Source organism: Athalia rosae, chromosome 5 (assembly GCF_917208135.1).
Source record: "Athalia rosae chromosome 5, iyAthRosa1.1, whole genome shotgun sequence".
In the NCBI taxonomy this organism is placed as follows: Eukaryota; Metazoa; Arthropoda; class Insecta; order Hymenoptera; family Athaliidae; genus Athalia; species Athalia rosae.
The window spans coordinates 4,321,893-4,338,271 of record NC_064030.1 but is presented as its reverse complement, the minus strand read 5'-3'; the positions used below and the strand labels follow the sequence as shown (position 1 = coordinate 4,338,271).

The 16,379-nt window shown below is 37.0% G+C and overlaps 1 protein-coding gene across 10 annotated transcripts in view; it reads left to right on the top strand.

The window, feature by feature from the left end:
• LOC105689169 (protein Fe65 homolog) overlaps positions 1–10,147 on the top strand; it is a 138,188-nt gene extending 128,041 nt beyond the window's left edge. For 9 of the 10 annotated variants that reach the window (XM_020854142.2, XM_048656049.1, XM_020854143.2 and 6 more), the window contains 11 exons: positions 2,805–3,043; positions 3,140–3,258; positions 3,360–3,472; positions 3,547–3,745; positions 3,843–3,970; positions 4,280–4,285; positions 4,635–4,885; positions 4,991–5,193; positions 5,270–5,446; positions 5,576–5,746; positions 5,831–10,147. In XM_020854142.2, the coding sequence (XP_020709801.2) occupies positions 2,805–3,043; positions 3,140–3,258; positions 3,360–3,472; positions 3,547–3,745; positions 3,843–3,970; positions 4,280–4,285; positions 4,635–4,885; positions 4,991–5,193; positions 5,270–5,446; positions 5,576–5,725 (1,585 nt within the window). In that variant the 3' untranslated portion in view covers positions 5,726–5,746; positions 5,831–10,147. The remainder of the gene's footprint in view (positions 1–2,804; positions 3,044–3,139; positions 3,259–3,359; positions 3,473–3,546; positions 3,746–3,842; positions 3,971–4,279; positions 4,286–4,634; positions 4,886–4,990; positions 5,194–5,269; positions 5,447–5,575; positions 5,747–5,830) is intronic. The other variant, XM_048656048.1, reaches the window with a different exon arrangement.
• The last annotated feature ends 6,232 nt before the right edge of the window (positions 10,148–16,379 follow it).

Genomic DNA, 16,379 nt, shown 5'->3' with positions numbered 1-16,379 from the left:
GTAGAGGATTCCGTGATGTTTGATTTTTTAATTTTTTAATTTTTTTCTCTTCTCTTCTGAAAACCACCACCTCCGTCTCTCGTAACGTGTTACATTCTACTTCTGTGTAAAACTAGAGCCACAGAATAATTGCCGTAGTTTTAAATCCATTTAGATCTGTCACGAGATAGTCTTGTAAGCTACCCAATTTTGCCTCTTTTGAATCCGGATCGATGAGTAGCGTTGATTCTGAAATTGTGAAAAAATTACCTCGACACCGATTAGCGTCGTCTACACGCACCCCGCACCTCCCTTGTACGAAGAAACGAGAAACCCCATCGAATGAAAATCCCTGATTTATGCCAATGATATTTTGTTATAGATATTAGCGTATAAATCCCTGAACGATATCTGGAATTTTTTTTTTTTTTTTTTCGTACGAAACGGTCCAAGCTCCTCGGTATTTAGAGTGGTGTATAAACGAGTTAGGGTTTCTAGGAAAGTCAATCAATCCTCATTGGCCTTCTGAAATGACCGATTGAATTATTTTCTTGGTACACGAAGCTCGTAAACTTTTACAACCCTTGTGTACGGGGTATACCCTTAGGGTTGTATGAATGGCGTGGGGTGGGCTTATTTCCAGAGTAAGAGAGAAAAGCAAATAAAGAAGAAGGGAGCGTAGAAAAAATATGTAGAAAGAAATTACAGGTTGACGGAATAGAAACGGAAGTTGAACTCGACTCACCTGCGAAGTGTCTGACAAACATGCAGCGCATATGCTGTATAAGTATACCTCTACCCTAACGTTCGGGTGTATTATGTATGACGTACGTAACGTACGAGTTGTACGTATGTATATTAAAATACCAATTCCCGTCCCTGTTATCAATCTATAGCACCGTAGGTTGGTATACGTTATACGGGGTAGTTTGCGTTGCATTGGGGTGAACTATTGCCCGTGGTAATCGAAGCAGAGGTTATAAGCGAATAGCAAAACGGTTCAACGCCCTGTAACTGGTACAAGTCACGATCCAGCTGCGGCTGACTTATCGCTGCAGCTAAAACCTACGGAATAATACCACTTCAAATGGATGGAGGAAGAAAAAATTAAAAGGAGAGACATAATAACGGAATGAAAAAATTCTCCGCCTAATGGAAGTCGGCCGAGAGCGTTTGAATTTTATTTGCTCGATTATCGTTTCCGATTGGCGTCTTATCAATCTTTTTTCAACACTTCATAGTACGTTTTACTCCGCAAACAAAAATTTCGCGGTTTGAAACGATTGTACAGATCTGTATGGGATTCCTTCTTTTTTTTTGTTCTCTTTCTCTCCCGGTTATTCACCTGGCAAAAACGTACAACCAGAATTAATAGACTTGGATTAGGCGAGGTGAGAGGCTGCTTTTATACCGTATACAATGGAGGAGCTGGGTTAAGACTACTTCGACTCTTGAACTAAAAGTCATTAATATCTGTCATCGTGTCCTTGGTGTGAGGGGCTGTTGTAACGTACCCTAGGAATTTTCAGGGTTCGCAGCACTTTGTGCAACCAAAAACGCTAACAATTTCGACAACAACTGAGGGTAGGGAGCTGTGTATTGTCTTCGGAAGCACAAGTACATCGCCCCAGTATACGAACGTGGTACACAAGCAAATTTAAACTGTTCATACAACACCGGCGAGTGGTTCGAAATGTCAAGGGAATAATTATGGGATTATAATTACACGTGAAATATAATAAAGCTCGGTTACGGGCAAACCCCGGCAGAAATATTTTTAATCAATCCAACATCGAATCAAGTTTTCCCGAAGTTCAAAGTTTCTCCTCGGCGGAAATTTTTGTTCTTTTTTTTTTTTCCACCTCCCTCGCCGCAGGGTAGCATATTCGGTAGAGAGATAGCCGCGAGCGTATGATAGCGATAAATCAAGAGCCCTGCACTATGCATTTCCACTCGGGTGTATATGTGATGTTATACATATATATACATATCTATATGTGAAAATTTATACGAAGGTATATACCTATATTCGGAAAGTGCAATAATTTGTGCGTTATCTAATTTAACAGGGAGCTTTCGGAGGTAAAAGTTTTCCCCTTTTCCAGAGCATTTTGGTCAGCCACTACGGCGCCGTAGAGTTGTTCAGTGCAGCAGTTGCAGCAGTTGAGTACTTTGCTTCGACGTCGCTGCAGCTTTTAGACATTGCTTTCCGCCTATTAATGCTTGTTAACTTCAGCTAGTTGCCTGGTACCACCCGTATAATTTCCCGTATACCTTGAATTACCGTTTCCCTCTATTAGCGCTCGGTAATTGCTGCTGCGACTCACCACTTTGCCCATCAATCCGGTTTACTTTATACGTACTTTGAGGAATGAAACCCCGCGCCTAGGTCTCCTTTCACAAATCATTATATCGTCGAGAAATTATTTTTAATTTTAATCTTTTTTTTTCCTTCATCTTATCTATAGTTTCATTTTACACTCGAACGTTCGCACAAATTATTATTATTATTATTATTATTATTATTATTATTATTATTTTACAATACGTATGATTCAGCTATAATTATTTACCCTGTGTACCTAATCGCAGACGATAATCTGTTGAACTGGGTCACTCAGTTCGCTTAAAAACCTCTTAAACGCTAACGATCTTTTACCGTCTCTTTACAAAAAAAAAAAAACATATAACACAACCGGGATTCTAAACGACCGCTAGTAAAAGTGTTACTAATTACTCGTACAGTATTATTATATCGGTATGATTATTGCGAGTATTAATTTTATCCGTTTCTTTTTTTTTTTTTTTTTTTTGTCAATTTCCAGCTACTGTGAAAAGCCTGACAACGAAACGGAAATGGGTGGAGTACCTCACGTCGAAGGTGGCTTGAACAGCGACCTTTACGCAGTTCCTGTGAAACGTCGTCAGCCAAAGGAGCACAAGGACCAAAAAGATTTGCCGTTGCAACCGAGTTCGGAAAAAATTCCACCCAATGCGGACATCGATTCGGTAGATTCAGAAGACAAAGATGAGAATCTGCCGGTCGGTTGGGAGAAGCACGAAGGTAATTGATATATCTGTGCATGATATTATCTCGATTGAGATTCGTTCTTGCGTAAGGAAATTATCAAAATTATCATCACTTGCGAACTGCCTCCAGACAATGACGGTCCGTATTACTGGCACATAAAAAGCGGCACCATCCAAAGGGAACCACCCGAAGCTCCGCTGCCGTCTAAATCAGAATCTCGCCGAAGTTTAGTTAAGGATAACGATAGTGTAAGTTTTTTCCCCATGAAGTGAAAAAAATTATTCAGAAGCTGCAACGTGTAACGAGTGACGACTCATCTGAAAACTTCGTCCTTTTTTTTTCTAATTAGATAAATAATTTTCACGCCATCGGTGGAATGGTGAATACAGTAACCCGCAGTAATACAAGTTCAGCGCTAGATCAAGATTTGGAAAATAAAAGAAAAGAGGATCTCGCACTGAAGTGAGTTTTTGTTTCTTTTTTTTATTGTAATCCATGACAAAAATGAACGATCATCATCATTTTTATCATCAAAGGCGAAGGAGTTATCCGGCCCGCGTCGACACCGAGGGTAGAGATAGGGCCATCAGATTCGCTGTACGTTCGTTGGGGTGGGTAGAAATTTCCGAGGACGATTTGACCCCCGAGAGAAGTAGCAAGGCAGTCAATAAATGCATCGTCGATTTATCCCTGGGAAGAAACGATCTCCTAGACGTGGTGGGACGATGGGGAGACGTGAGTGATCGATTGTTCATTCTTTTATCTATTTCACATTCGTCATTGTTCGTATTCCACGTTATTGTGCTGAATATTTTGCCCATGAACGTTGCAGGGAAAAGATTTGTTCATGGATCTGAACGAGGGTGCGTTAAAATTAATAGATCCGGAAAATTTGACCGTACTCAATACTCAGCCAATCCATTCCGTCAGAGTATGGGGAGTCGGCAGAGACAACGGACGGTAAGCAAAATAAGAAATAATCCGAATAACCGGTGAAAATTTCACCCCGTATTTACGTAGTGATCCCGACTAATACTCAATTCCAACCGTACGAAGGTGTCAAGAGAGCGAATATCAATCGCACTTCAAACTGTCACTTCATCGTGTCGGTAGCTTTCAATAAAATAATGTGTGATTATTACCGTAACTGATAAAAAGCGTTTAGTTGTACGGAAATCGATTGATTTTAACAATTGAGTAGCTTGTGACAAGTAGCATTAACATCGATGTTTCTTCCATGTTTTCTTTTCACGTGGATGGACACAACAGTGAAAGGTAATTTGAAAAAATTTCAATGAAAATTGAATGGCACAAACCCTGCTTATGGGTAATTGCATGCTGCCGCAATATTCTCGTTATATTTCGTACTCGAAGAGAAGATACCATAATGAAATGCACGTTACGATCACGAACCGAATCGTTGGTCCCTCTTTCGCATGACTTTAGAGCTTAAATTTCTCAGCCTGCTCGTTATAGGATAATCACCTGCGAATTATGGTGCCGTCTTCCCGGTGAATGAAAGAGAAATGAGAATCCATTGATCCGGCATGATATCCGTGTGTTCTCTCTTTGAATTTCCGAACTCACCTGGCTTTTTTTTTTGTCTTCCTTCTAAAACAATCAGGGACTTCGCATACGTTTCGCGGGACCGATCGACGCGGAAGCACATGTGTCACGTTTTCCGTTGCGACATGCCAGCCCGCACCATAGCCAACACGTTACGGGATATCTGCAAGAAAATAATGATCGAGAGATCGCTACATCAGAATTTAGCAAAACCAGTAGACATCAATGGAAGAACAAGCTTGGCTACTAGACCAACGAATCTTCCAACGGAACACAGACGATTCCATAGAAATGGCCAGGCGCTCGTCAGTGAGTATGATGGAGTCTTTAAAATTCGAGTCATAATCGTGTTTTTTTTTTTTTTTGGTTTGCAATTTGAAAATCGAAATCAATAACTCTGTAACGTATTTTCAGCACAATCTTTTCCGACTCCCATGGAGGAGCCGAAAAAAGTATTGAGGGCTCAGTACCTGGGTTCTATGCAGGTATCACAGGCGAGTGGCATGGATGTATTAAACGATGCGATAGATCAAATGGTTACAAATACTCCAAATGATCAATGGCGAAACGTTAATGTGGCTGTCGCTCCGAGCATGATCTCCATACTCACACCAAACGTGAGTTTCTCTTTTATGGCTGCGCATGTGTTTTTGGTGCATGAATAATTCGTGCTAATGAATCTTGATTCAACAGGATGACAAGCTCATTACCGAATGTCGGGTCCGTTATCTGTCGTTTCTCGGAATTGGGCGCAACGTCAAACAGTGTGCCTTCATCATGCATACGGCTCAGGATATATTCATTGCTCACATATTCAACTGCGAACCAAGTAGCGGGGCGTTGTGCAAGACTATCGAAGCCGCGTGCAAGGTACAGTTCATATCGCACTCGTCGCTTAACGAGATAAAGTTATTTATCGCAATTAAAATTCACCCGACTCTCCCGATTCCACGTTATGTATGAATTTTTTTTTTCTTTTTTTTCATCGAATTATTTCAGTTGAGGTACCAAAAGTGCCTGGACGCACATCCTCAGGGGTTCAGGAATGCCAGTAGTTTGAATACTCCCGGTGGTCGCGGTCTCGGCGCAACTCTGAAATCTCTCGTCGGATCCCTTACTGGTCGAAGAAACAAGCAGGGTGAATCCTGAGATGAGGCTCTCTCGCTGCAGGTAAATGTCCAAAAGTTTCTTCTTTTTTCCCATATTACGTATATGCGACAGTGATATCGAAAGCGATGATTATTATTTTTACAGGAACTGTGGCCACTACCTGCAGAGCGAGAGGTAATCAGACACAGACATCTGCAGTCTCCATTGACTTTGAAATACTTTGGAGGATCACCACCTAGTGCATCTCTGCGATCACTACTCTCGCCGTCCTTGGATACCAGGCGCATACAATTGGCTCGCTGGGAAAGCAATTCTTAAATAAATACTCTGTATCATAGGGTGATATAATCTTGTTTAAATTCGGCACTGGTGTCGTTATAAGTCCCCCCCCCCCCCCCCCCCATCCCCCTCGAATCGTGAATTCAGGAACGTGCTATATGAAACTTATAATGGACAAGGCTTAGTGTTGATATGTTATTGCAGTGTCTGTGTTAATTTGACAAAAATCACGTGGAAATACGTCACCATATTTTGCACCCATCGATCGATTCGTGATTTTCTCGTATTTCTTCTCTGTATTATCCTTCTGAGTTATTTGAATTTTCTTCGATTGTCAAACGTGATCTATGTGAAACGGGAATTCATATCTCATAATTAGTCGAAGAAATTGCCTGTCAAGATTCGCCGGAACGAAAGTTTCCAATTATAGCAAACATTAGTAATAATTCGAAGATTTTTCTAAGCAACCAAAAAACGAGAAAGCGAAGGAAAAATACAATTCATAACTGTTGGGTGGTGATGATTTTGGAACGAAATGAAAGGGAAACAAAAAAAAAATAAAATAAACCATTTCAATGTGTAAGGATAATCAATACGATTTCGATCGAACGTGATTAAATCATTCCGAAAATATCGAAAACCTTGTGTAAATTCAGCGCCATTTTCGCGACGACGGATATGAGATGAATGTATTTCCGAAAGAGTCTACGTATGATATCCAGAAATAATAGTTGAAGATGTGAACAGAAAAAATGTTTAATAGAAAACTCGTACTTGACTATATTATCACATAATATATGTCGCGGTGTTAGGTGTAATAATTGCGATGTCTCCAGACAAACGATGATTTCTTCATCAAAAAAATATCACTGACAATTTTCGTGATAGAAATTGCTCGGACATTCCTTGAAGCTGTGTAAGAGTTTATAGGTATTTATATAGGTGTATGATAATATCTTAAATTTCAGCAGCTTCTGAATTTTAATAATCACGCGTCAGACGCCACGTTATATCAAGTAGTTAATATGAGTACTGTTTAAACAAAACCATTCAAAATTAATAACTAAACGATATACGATATTGAAAACGAAGATAATAGTACACTTAATATTCTCCGACCAGGAATTATCAGATTGTTGTGAACGAGGAGAAAATGTAAGTAAGGGAAACGATAGAAAAGAAAGATAATATGAAGAAAGAAAAGATATGAAGTCTGTACATATGAGAAATCAATAATTAATGAATTATTACTAAATATTAAAAAAGAGTAACGCGAGACAAGAGAAAATTTATAGCGTATCGTATCCACAAGGCATTCAAAAGCTATATAGAGCTTGTATTCTTCAGTGTACAGTATGAAAAGAAATAATTAATTATCAAAAAAAAAAAAAAAAAAAACTAAAGAAATTCAAAGAAAAATCATCACACACGTAGCAAATAGGAATTTATTTTTTATGCCAAGTAATAGGAGAGCTTGCGACGATAGGTGATATGACAAATATTAGCGTGATGCTCTATCGCCGAGCGTCACAACGTATCAACTTTGAAAGTGCGTGTATGAAGAGGAAACTACGTAATGAGTGAATTATTATGTAGTTTTGTTGTGTACAATGAAAATTGCTGTATAAGGTAACTCGTATATCGTTAATGTCCACACGATTTAACTTGCAAGATTGGATATAAATAATATACATATATATTATATATATATATATATATATACATATACATACTTAACAATTATGCTGTAAGTGTAAGACGTACGTACTATTTGATTCATAGAGTAGTTTTTTTTTTTTTTTTACAAATTTAAAATATCATTATCTAGGGATCGAAAAACAGAATATACGATAAGTACTATATTCGGTGAAAAATGCTGAATATAAAACGAATGAGAACATTTGAAATATAAAAATGGAAACCGAAATCTATTATGAGTATAGCAACATACACGTAATATCGTAGGTTAGTAAAAAAAATGTATTCAACCTAAATTTAGACCATTAATTTATTATAATGTATTATTATAAGATCTGTTTTTATTATCACAGTATAATTGATATCGTGCTGCAAACATACATAAATAAATAATAATAATAATAATAATCATAATCATAACAACAATAATAATAATGAAAATAATAATAGTAATAATATTAATATTGATATTGATATTATTAATAATAATAATAATAATAATAATCATAATGATATAATAGTAATGATATTTAAATAAATGATATTTGCTACTGTTGCTGGTTGCAGGGAATAATATATAACGATATTGTATTCATACATAACAAGTAATATAATTATTTTATAATTATCATTACTTTTCATTACCACTACCAATACTATAATTATTTTTATTATCGTTTTCAGTTAATACCACCTCCAGCCGACTTCCGAGCGTTATTGTATCAATATTATACATTATTGTTACCATTGTCATTATTTGGATTGTGTCATTACTATCACAATTAGTGTTACAGATAAAATATTTCATGGCCTGGTGTTCTCAGCACCAGATGATATTGAATATGAAAATGTTATGTATCTGAATACCCGTTAACGTAAGCGTCGTGCAGAGTGCGATAGTAATTGTTTGTCGATTGAAATGAAAAAAAAACGTGAGTCTGAAGAAATTTGTATAAATAGTTGAAATATGTGTTTGGATTCGCTAGAAACTCAGGCCATGCTTTTGTGCACTATATTCTTGTACAGTTATATAAGAAATTTTATTCTGTCAAACCGGAAATGTAGCAGTGGGCCAGAATCATGTAAGCGATTACAACGGCTAGTATTTCTCAATATTTACGGTATCCAAATGTTCCTAATCGTTGCAATTTTCTGAATTGTATAGCTAGATAAAAAGCTGCGGTGCCCTGATGATTATAACAAAATGCAAAAAAAAAAAAATATGGGAATAAAAATACTCGTTGTTGGAATCATAACTAATTTAGTGAAAATAAAATTTGCAAAAATGATCGAAGAGACGAAGACGAACAAAACAAGAACAAAAAAAAAAAAAAGAAAATAGTGTTTTGCAAAGGCTGTTACTGCAAAGAACAAACTTGTGCGGGACCCAGGATGATGTTTCTATGTAATATAGATTATAAACGAATAAAGTGAGGTCGGAAAATGATCTAATTATGCTGTAGGATAACTAAGTCAAATGATTTAATTAACTAATTAATTTATGAATATGATAAATAATAAGAAAATTCGATAATTATTATTGTAAATAATCCACGCTGATTGCCCGCCTTTATAAAATATAAACACTTACAAGAAAAAATCGAAAGAAAAAAAAATGAAAAGATACATACTGCGCCTCTCTTGCGCTGCAGTTTAATAAAAACGGCAGCTAGATGTTAATAGAAAAAAATTTAAAATAAATAAAAATAACGCAACGCCGGGCTTTTAATCCGCACTATAAATTTTTGTAAGCCTTTTCTGTTCTTTGTATTTTCAAGTTATTAATCAATTTCTATATACATAAATATATGTATATATAAATAAAAATTTTGAGACCCCATGTACGAACAATAAGGAATGTGTTGTTACGCTATTAGTGACAAGAAAAAAGGATGTGCCATTTGTATTTCAATAAACCATACATTGATAAAATGACGGAGGAAAATTATAGCGGTGCGTTCCTTAAAATACAAAGAACACATCCAATGTATAAGTATGTTAAATATGAGGTTCAAAATGTGAAGTGTATATGTATATACATTATAATTATTATTATACGTATAAGAATTATGTGAAGTTTAAGATGAAGGTGAAAAATTACGTTATATAATAGCACTGTATCACGTTATCAGGAGAGACACATTATGCCAATTGAAATGACCCATTGAAACCACATTTGTAACGAACACGTCACTTACATTCAGAAACACAAGAAAATTGAGGAAACAAAAAAAAGAGAACACGACCGTAATAAAAAGTACACATGTGCATAGCTTAACTGTGTTATAAGTGTTGACATGTTGCCACAAAGAAATAAAAAAGGAAATACTAAAAAAAATGAAGAAAAAACCAAAAAAAAACCATTGTAACTGACATAGCATAGCAACTACTATATTTACTGTGAGATGTAATAACCCAACTACTGATATGGTAGAGTTGTTCTGCACAAACATGATGCTTAATAATTATAGTCTTTCAAAAGTACGTAACTATATCTAATTATTATTACCTCTTATACAAATTGTACATTTGTATACATGCGTTTGTGAGTGTATGTGTATATCTACAGGAGTAGCATGCATGTGTGACGTACAAAATTACCGATACGACCAATGCGTTTGTTAATAACGTGGTCCTTTTTCATTTGAAGAAATTGACTTGTCAGTTCAACGTTCATCTGAAGCATTTAATCTACGCCTGGGGCGATTGATTCCAATTAAATTTCTTACACCGATCAGTGTCGGATATTCAGTCGGAATCGACCTCGTCAGTCGTACAGGTATTCAACGATTGCCCACAGTAGAACAGAAGATTCGAAAAAATGTTAGAATAAACATTAACGTACACTTTTCTTTGATTTTACATTTTTTCACTCGTAATTCTTGAAATATCGAAGCATGGTTTGCATATTCACCGAGAGTTTGACTTAATCAAATCATTCGGATTATATTCTCGTAAATTTTAAATCGACGTCACAAAGTTCTTAATTAGGGTTGAAGTTCTGATGGTCATAAGATCCCTACGTGCGCTAGATTATTTTCACTTGTTTACCGAATATCGTTGTGCTGTTTCTTGAATATGATATGTTGCATCAAACTGAGACAATGAACTGATGTTGAAACAAAGTGTTACGAAAAATTTTCTGAAATTAATTTAACTGCATGATAACTGAATACGTAAGTGGGAAAGTATCGATGAAAATCGTGAGACGAAATTGCGATTACCGTGACATGCGATAGTTTTACACAGTGAAAAAAAATAATTAAATATCACCCTCGATTTTGGGTATGAATATCGGAGTATGAAGTTGGTATAAAATTTGCCTATTGTTATATATCCATATAGAAGAAAGAAAATACTGACAAAGTTTGAAAATTCGAAATCATCGTTTTTTCTGCGAGTCACGCGCAACTTGATTCTGGCGGGTAATTTCGATGAACTATAATAATGAGATTGTAATAAAGATTTATAATAGTTGAGTTCAATATAGATTTTGACCAATGAAAAATAAACCGTCAAACGTTATATAAAAGCGCCGCTTATTTTTGACTACTCGTTGAATTGTAGCGTAGGTATAATAGAATTCCAGATGAAAACCAAAATTGATAAAAATAAATTGAACGTCGAGTTAGAAAACTTGTACTAAGAATAAGTTGAAAAACTTCCGAGTTTGCCTTCAGAGGATTGTGCGAAAGAAAATGAGATACAACGGACAATTTACAAGACATGATTGAATATATGAATAACTAAAAAGAGACCGCAATTAATAGAAAAAAATACCCTAATTTTAATGAATAAATATATGATAATGAATCTTATACTCGTATTACTGCTTTTCGCTTGGTGAGGTATAAACATTACAATTTCAATGCAGCTCGAAAACAGTTCGGTAAGGTGTTATGGTTGGTAATTCGGGTACTCAACAAATTCTTATTGATATGAACAATAATGTGCTTGCACTTTTATTCAGTTGGATTGATAAATTAATATTGTAACATTGAAATATTGAATATTATATACTAGACTATCTGGAATACTGTAACTATACATGCCTCTTGTGAATAAAACGCCTATTCACTTCTTTTAAATGTGTTTTTACATCAGTCGAAGTTACTCATAAAATAGAGCCTGTTTACTCGAATGGTGTGGTTTCGTATTTAAAGTTACAACCATCGCTATGAAAAAGCTGAGAAGTGCACAGAATCAGGTGCACCTGCACAAAATTAAGCACAGAGCGATACAGAACCTGCTGATCATCGAGCGCAAACTCTCATTCATATTTTTCGAGAAAGCAATAAACTTTTACCGGAGCAACTGACAATGAGAACACGAGATGATTCGTGCAGCATCTACAAGAACCAGCCATCGCATGTGTCAAATGACTGATAAGGTATGAATTTTTTTAGCACAATTTAAGAAAAGTCTAAGGTTAAAGGCTTTGGATTTTCTGCGTTTTTTTGTGTCATGCGTGCAGTATTCTAAATATGTTCAAAATTGATTGTCTGAGTGTTCCCTTACGTATTTTCAAGCTAAACAACATGAATCCGTCGGGTGGATTGTGCTCAAACCAAAACTCAATAAGATATTTTATGTTTTCCAGTACATTCAGAAGATATACATATCTGACGTTACACAAAACCAGCAAGGACTCGCCGCACCGTGAGGGACCAGCACTAAAATGATAACGTCGCACGCACTCACTATCATTCTTTGATATCCAAAAAACAGTGTATTTAGATCCCCTAGTTTTCGAAACAGGAATTAATTATACTACATATTTAGCGAATGAAAGTTAACGTAAGAATAGCAACTTTGTTATCATGACGTGTATTTATTGAAATTACAAAAGCGATATTGCGATAATACACTACGTATATACATGTTCTGAATGCTATTGATACGTTTCCACCATAGCGAGAAATATTCAACACAGCAATTGAAACATGTATTCAGCCTGCATGATTTATGAATAAACAAACAGCTATTTTGAAATTGTTAACGATATTCTTGTTGATTATACACCTGTACCCATGTCTTGTAAACATCCTATATGAAAAACACATCATGACATGAGGCCCTGAATCGAAACACCTCCTTGCCAATCCTGTTCTCCTGATACCAAAAACCATTTTTGGCTGGAGTTTGCATTTTCAGGGCAAGCATGCTAGATATCTACATTATCTCTTGCACTGAGTGTGAATGCATGATTGGATGAATGAATGCATAGGCAGGCATATAGTCAGTCCTGCAAAGCATCAATTGCTCTTTCCATCGTGCTAAGATAAGATACGAAGAATTGAAGGCATGCACATGATGAGGCACCAAGTTTCGGACCACCTCCTCGGGTTTCCTGTTCTCCTGATACAAATCTCTACTTTTCGACAAACTTTCAATTTCCAGGGCCGGCATTCTAGAGCTCTGCATTATCACCTCTGGTTCAAAGCATGATTGAACGATCAAAGACACAGGCATGCATGCAGTCAGTCCTGCAATGCATCAGTTGCTCTCTCTTTCATACTAGGAATAAATCAACAGGGTAGAACGCATGCAGATGATAAGGCACCAATTTTCGGAATACCTCCTCGGTTTTCCTGTTCTCCTGATACCTGGGAAAATTTTTCGCCTAAATTCTAAACTTCGAAAACACTGTTCTAAAGCTAGACATTATTCTTTTCCTTTTATATCCACGATTCATTCAATAAATAAATACATAGGCAGGCATATAATTAGTTCTACAAAGAATCAGCCGCTCTCTCTATCAGACTAGAAACAATCAAGAAGGATTGAATGCATGCACATGATGAGGCACCAAGTTTCGGACCACCTCCTCGGGTTTCCTGTTCTCCTGATACAAATCTCTACTTTTCGACAAACTTTCAATTTTCAGGGCCGGCAATCTAGAGCTCTGCATTATCACCTCTGGTTCAAAGCATGATTGAACGATCAAAGACACAGGCATGCATGCAGTCAGTCCTGCAATGCATCAGTTGCTCTCTCTTTCATACTAGGAATAAATCAACAGGGTAGAACGCATGCAGATGATAAGGCACCAATTTTCGGAATACCTCCTCGGTTTTCCTGTTCTCCTGATACCTGGGAAAATTTTTCGCCTAAATTCTAAACTTCGAAAACACTGTTCTAAAGCTAGACATTATTCTTTTCCTTTTATATCCACGATTTATTCAATAAATAAATACATAGGCAGGCATACAATTAGTTCTACAAAGAATCAGCCGCTCTCTCTATCAGACTAGAAACAATCAAGAAGGATTGAATGCATGCACATGATGAGGCACCAAGTTTCGGACCACCTCCTCGGGTTTCCTGTTCTCCTGATACAAATCTCTACTTTTCGACAAACTTTCAATTTTCAGGGCCGGCAATCTAGAGCTCTGCATTATCACCTCTGGTTCAAAGCATGATTGAACGATCAAAGACACAGGCATGCATGCAGTCAGTCCTGCAATGCATCAGTTGCTCTCTCTTTCATACTAGGAATAAATCAACAGGGTAGAACGCATGCACATGATAAGGCACCAATTTTCGGAATACCTCCTCGGTTTTCCTGTTCTCCTGATACCTGGGAAAATTTTTCGCCTAAATTCGAAACTTCGAAAACACTGTTCTAAAGCTAGACATTATTCTTTTCCTTTTATATCCACGATTTATTCAATAAATAAATACATAGGCAGGCATACAATTAGTTCTACAAAGAATCAGCCGCTCTCTCTATTAGACTAGAAACAATCAAGAAGGATTGAATGCATGCACATGATGAGGCACCAAGTTTCGGACCACCTCCTCGGGTTTCCTGTTCTCCTGATACAAATCTCTACTTTTCGACAAACTTTCAATTTTCAGGGCCGGCAATCTAGAGCTCTGCATTATCACCTCTGGTTCAAAGCATGATTGAACGATCAAAGACACAGGCATGCATGCAGTCAGTCCTGCAATGCATCAGTTGCTCTCTCTTTCATACTAGGAATAAATCAACAGGGTAGAACGCATGCACATGATAAGGCATCAATTTTCGGAATACCTCCTCGGTTTTCCTGTTCTCCTGATACCTGGGAAAATTTTTCGCCTGAATTCCAAACTTCGAAAACACTGTTCTAAAGCTAGACATTATTCTTTTCCTTTTATATCCACGATTTATTCAATAAATAAATACATAGGCAGGCATACAATTAGTTCTACAAAGAATCAGCCGCTCTCGCTATCAGACTAGAAACAATCAAGAAGGATTGAATGCATGCACATGATGAGGCACCAAGTTTCGGACCACCTCCTCGGATTTCCTGTTCTCCTGATACAAATCTCTACTTTTCGACAAACTTTCAATTTTCAGGGCCGGCAATCTAGAGCTCTGCATTATCACCTCTGGTTCAAAGCATGATTGAACGATCAAAGACACAGGCATGCATGCAGTCAGTCCTGCAATGCATCAGTTGCTCTCTCTTTCATACTAGGAATAAATCAACAGGGTAGAACGCATGCACATGATAAGGCACCAATTTTCGGAATACCTCCTCGGTTTTCCTGTTCTCCTGATACCTGGGAAAATTTTTCGCCTGAATTCCAAACTTCGAAAACACTGTTCTAAAGCTAGACATTATTCTTTTCCTTTTATATCCACGATTTATTCAATAAATAAATACATAGGCAGGCATACAATTAGTTCTACAAAGAATCAGCCGCTCTCTCTATCAGACTAGAAACAATCAAGAAGGATTGAATGCATGCACATGATGAGGCACCAAGTTTCGGACCACCTCCTCGGGTTTCCTGTTCTCCTGATACAAATCTCTACTTTTCGGCAAACTTTCAATTTTCAGGGCCGGCAATCTAGAGCTCTGCATTATCACCTCTGGTTCAAAGCATGATTGAACGATCAAAGACACAGGCATGCATGCAGTCAGTCCTGCAATGCATCAGTTGCTCTCTCTTTCATACTAGGAATAAATCAACAGGGTAGAACGCATGCAGATGATAAGGCACCAATTTTCGGAATACCTCCTCGGTTTTCCTGTTCTCCTGATACCTGGGAAAATTTTTCGCCTAAATTCTAAACTTCGAAAACACTGTTCTAAAGCTAGACATTATTCTTTTCCTTTTATATCCACGATTTATTCAATAAATAAATACATAGGCAGGCATATAATTAGTTCTACAAAGAATCAGCCGCTCTCTCTATCAGACTAGAAACAATCAAGAAGGATTGAATGCATGCACATAATGAGGCACCAAGTTTCGGACCACCTCCTCGGGTTTCCTGTTCTCCTGATACAAATCTCTACTTTTCGACAAACTTTCAATTTTCAGGGCCGGCAATCTAGAGCTCTGCATTATCACCTCTGGTTCAAAGCATGATTGAACGATCAAAGACACAGGCATGCATGCAGTCAGTCCTGCAATGCATCAGTTGCTCTCTCTTTCATACTAGGAATAAATCAACAGGGTAGAACGCATGCACATGATAAGGCACCAATTTTCGGAATACCTCCTCGGTTTTCCTGTTCTCCTGATACCTGGGAAAATTTTTCGCCTGAATTCCAAACTTCGAAAACACTGTTCTAAAGCTAGACATTATTCTTTTCCTTTTATATCCACGATTTATTCAATGAATAAATACATAGGCAGGCATATAATTAGTTTTACAAAGAATCAGCCGCTCTCTCTGTCAGACTAGAAATAATCATGAATGATTGAATGCATG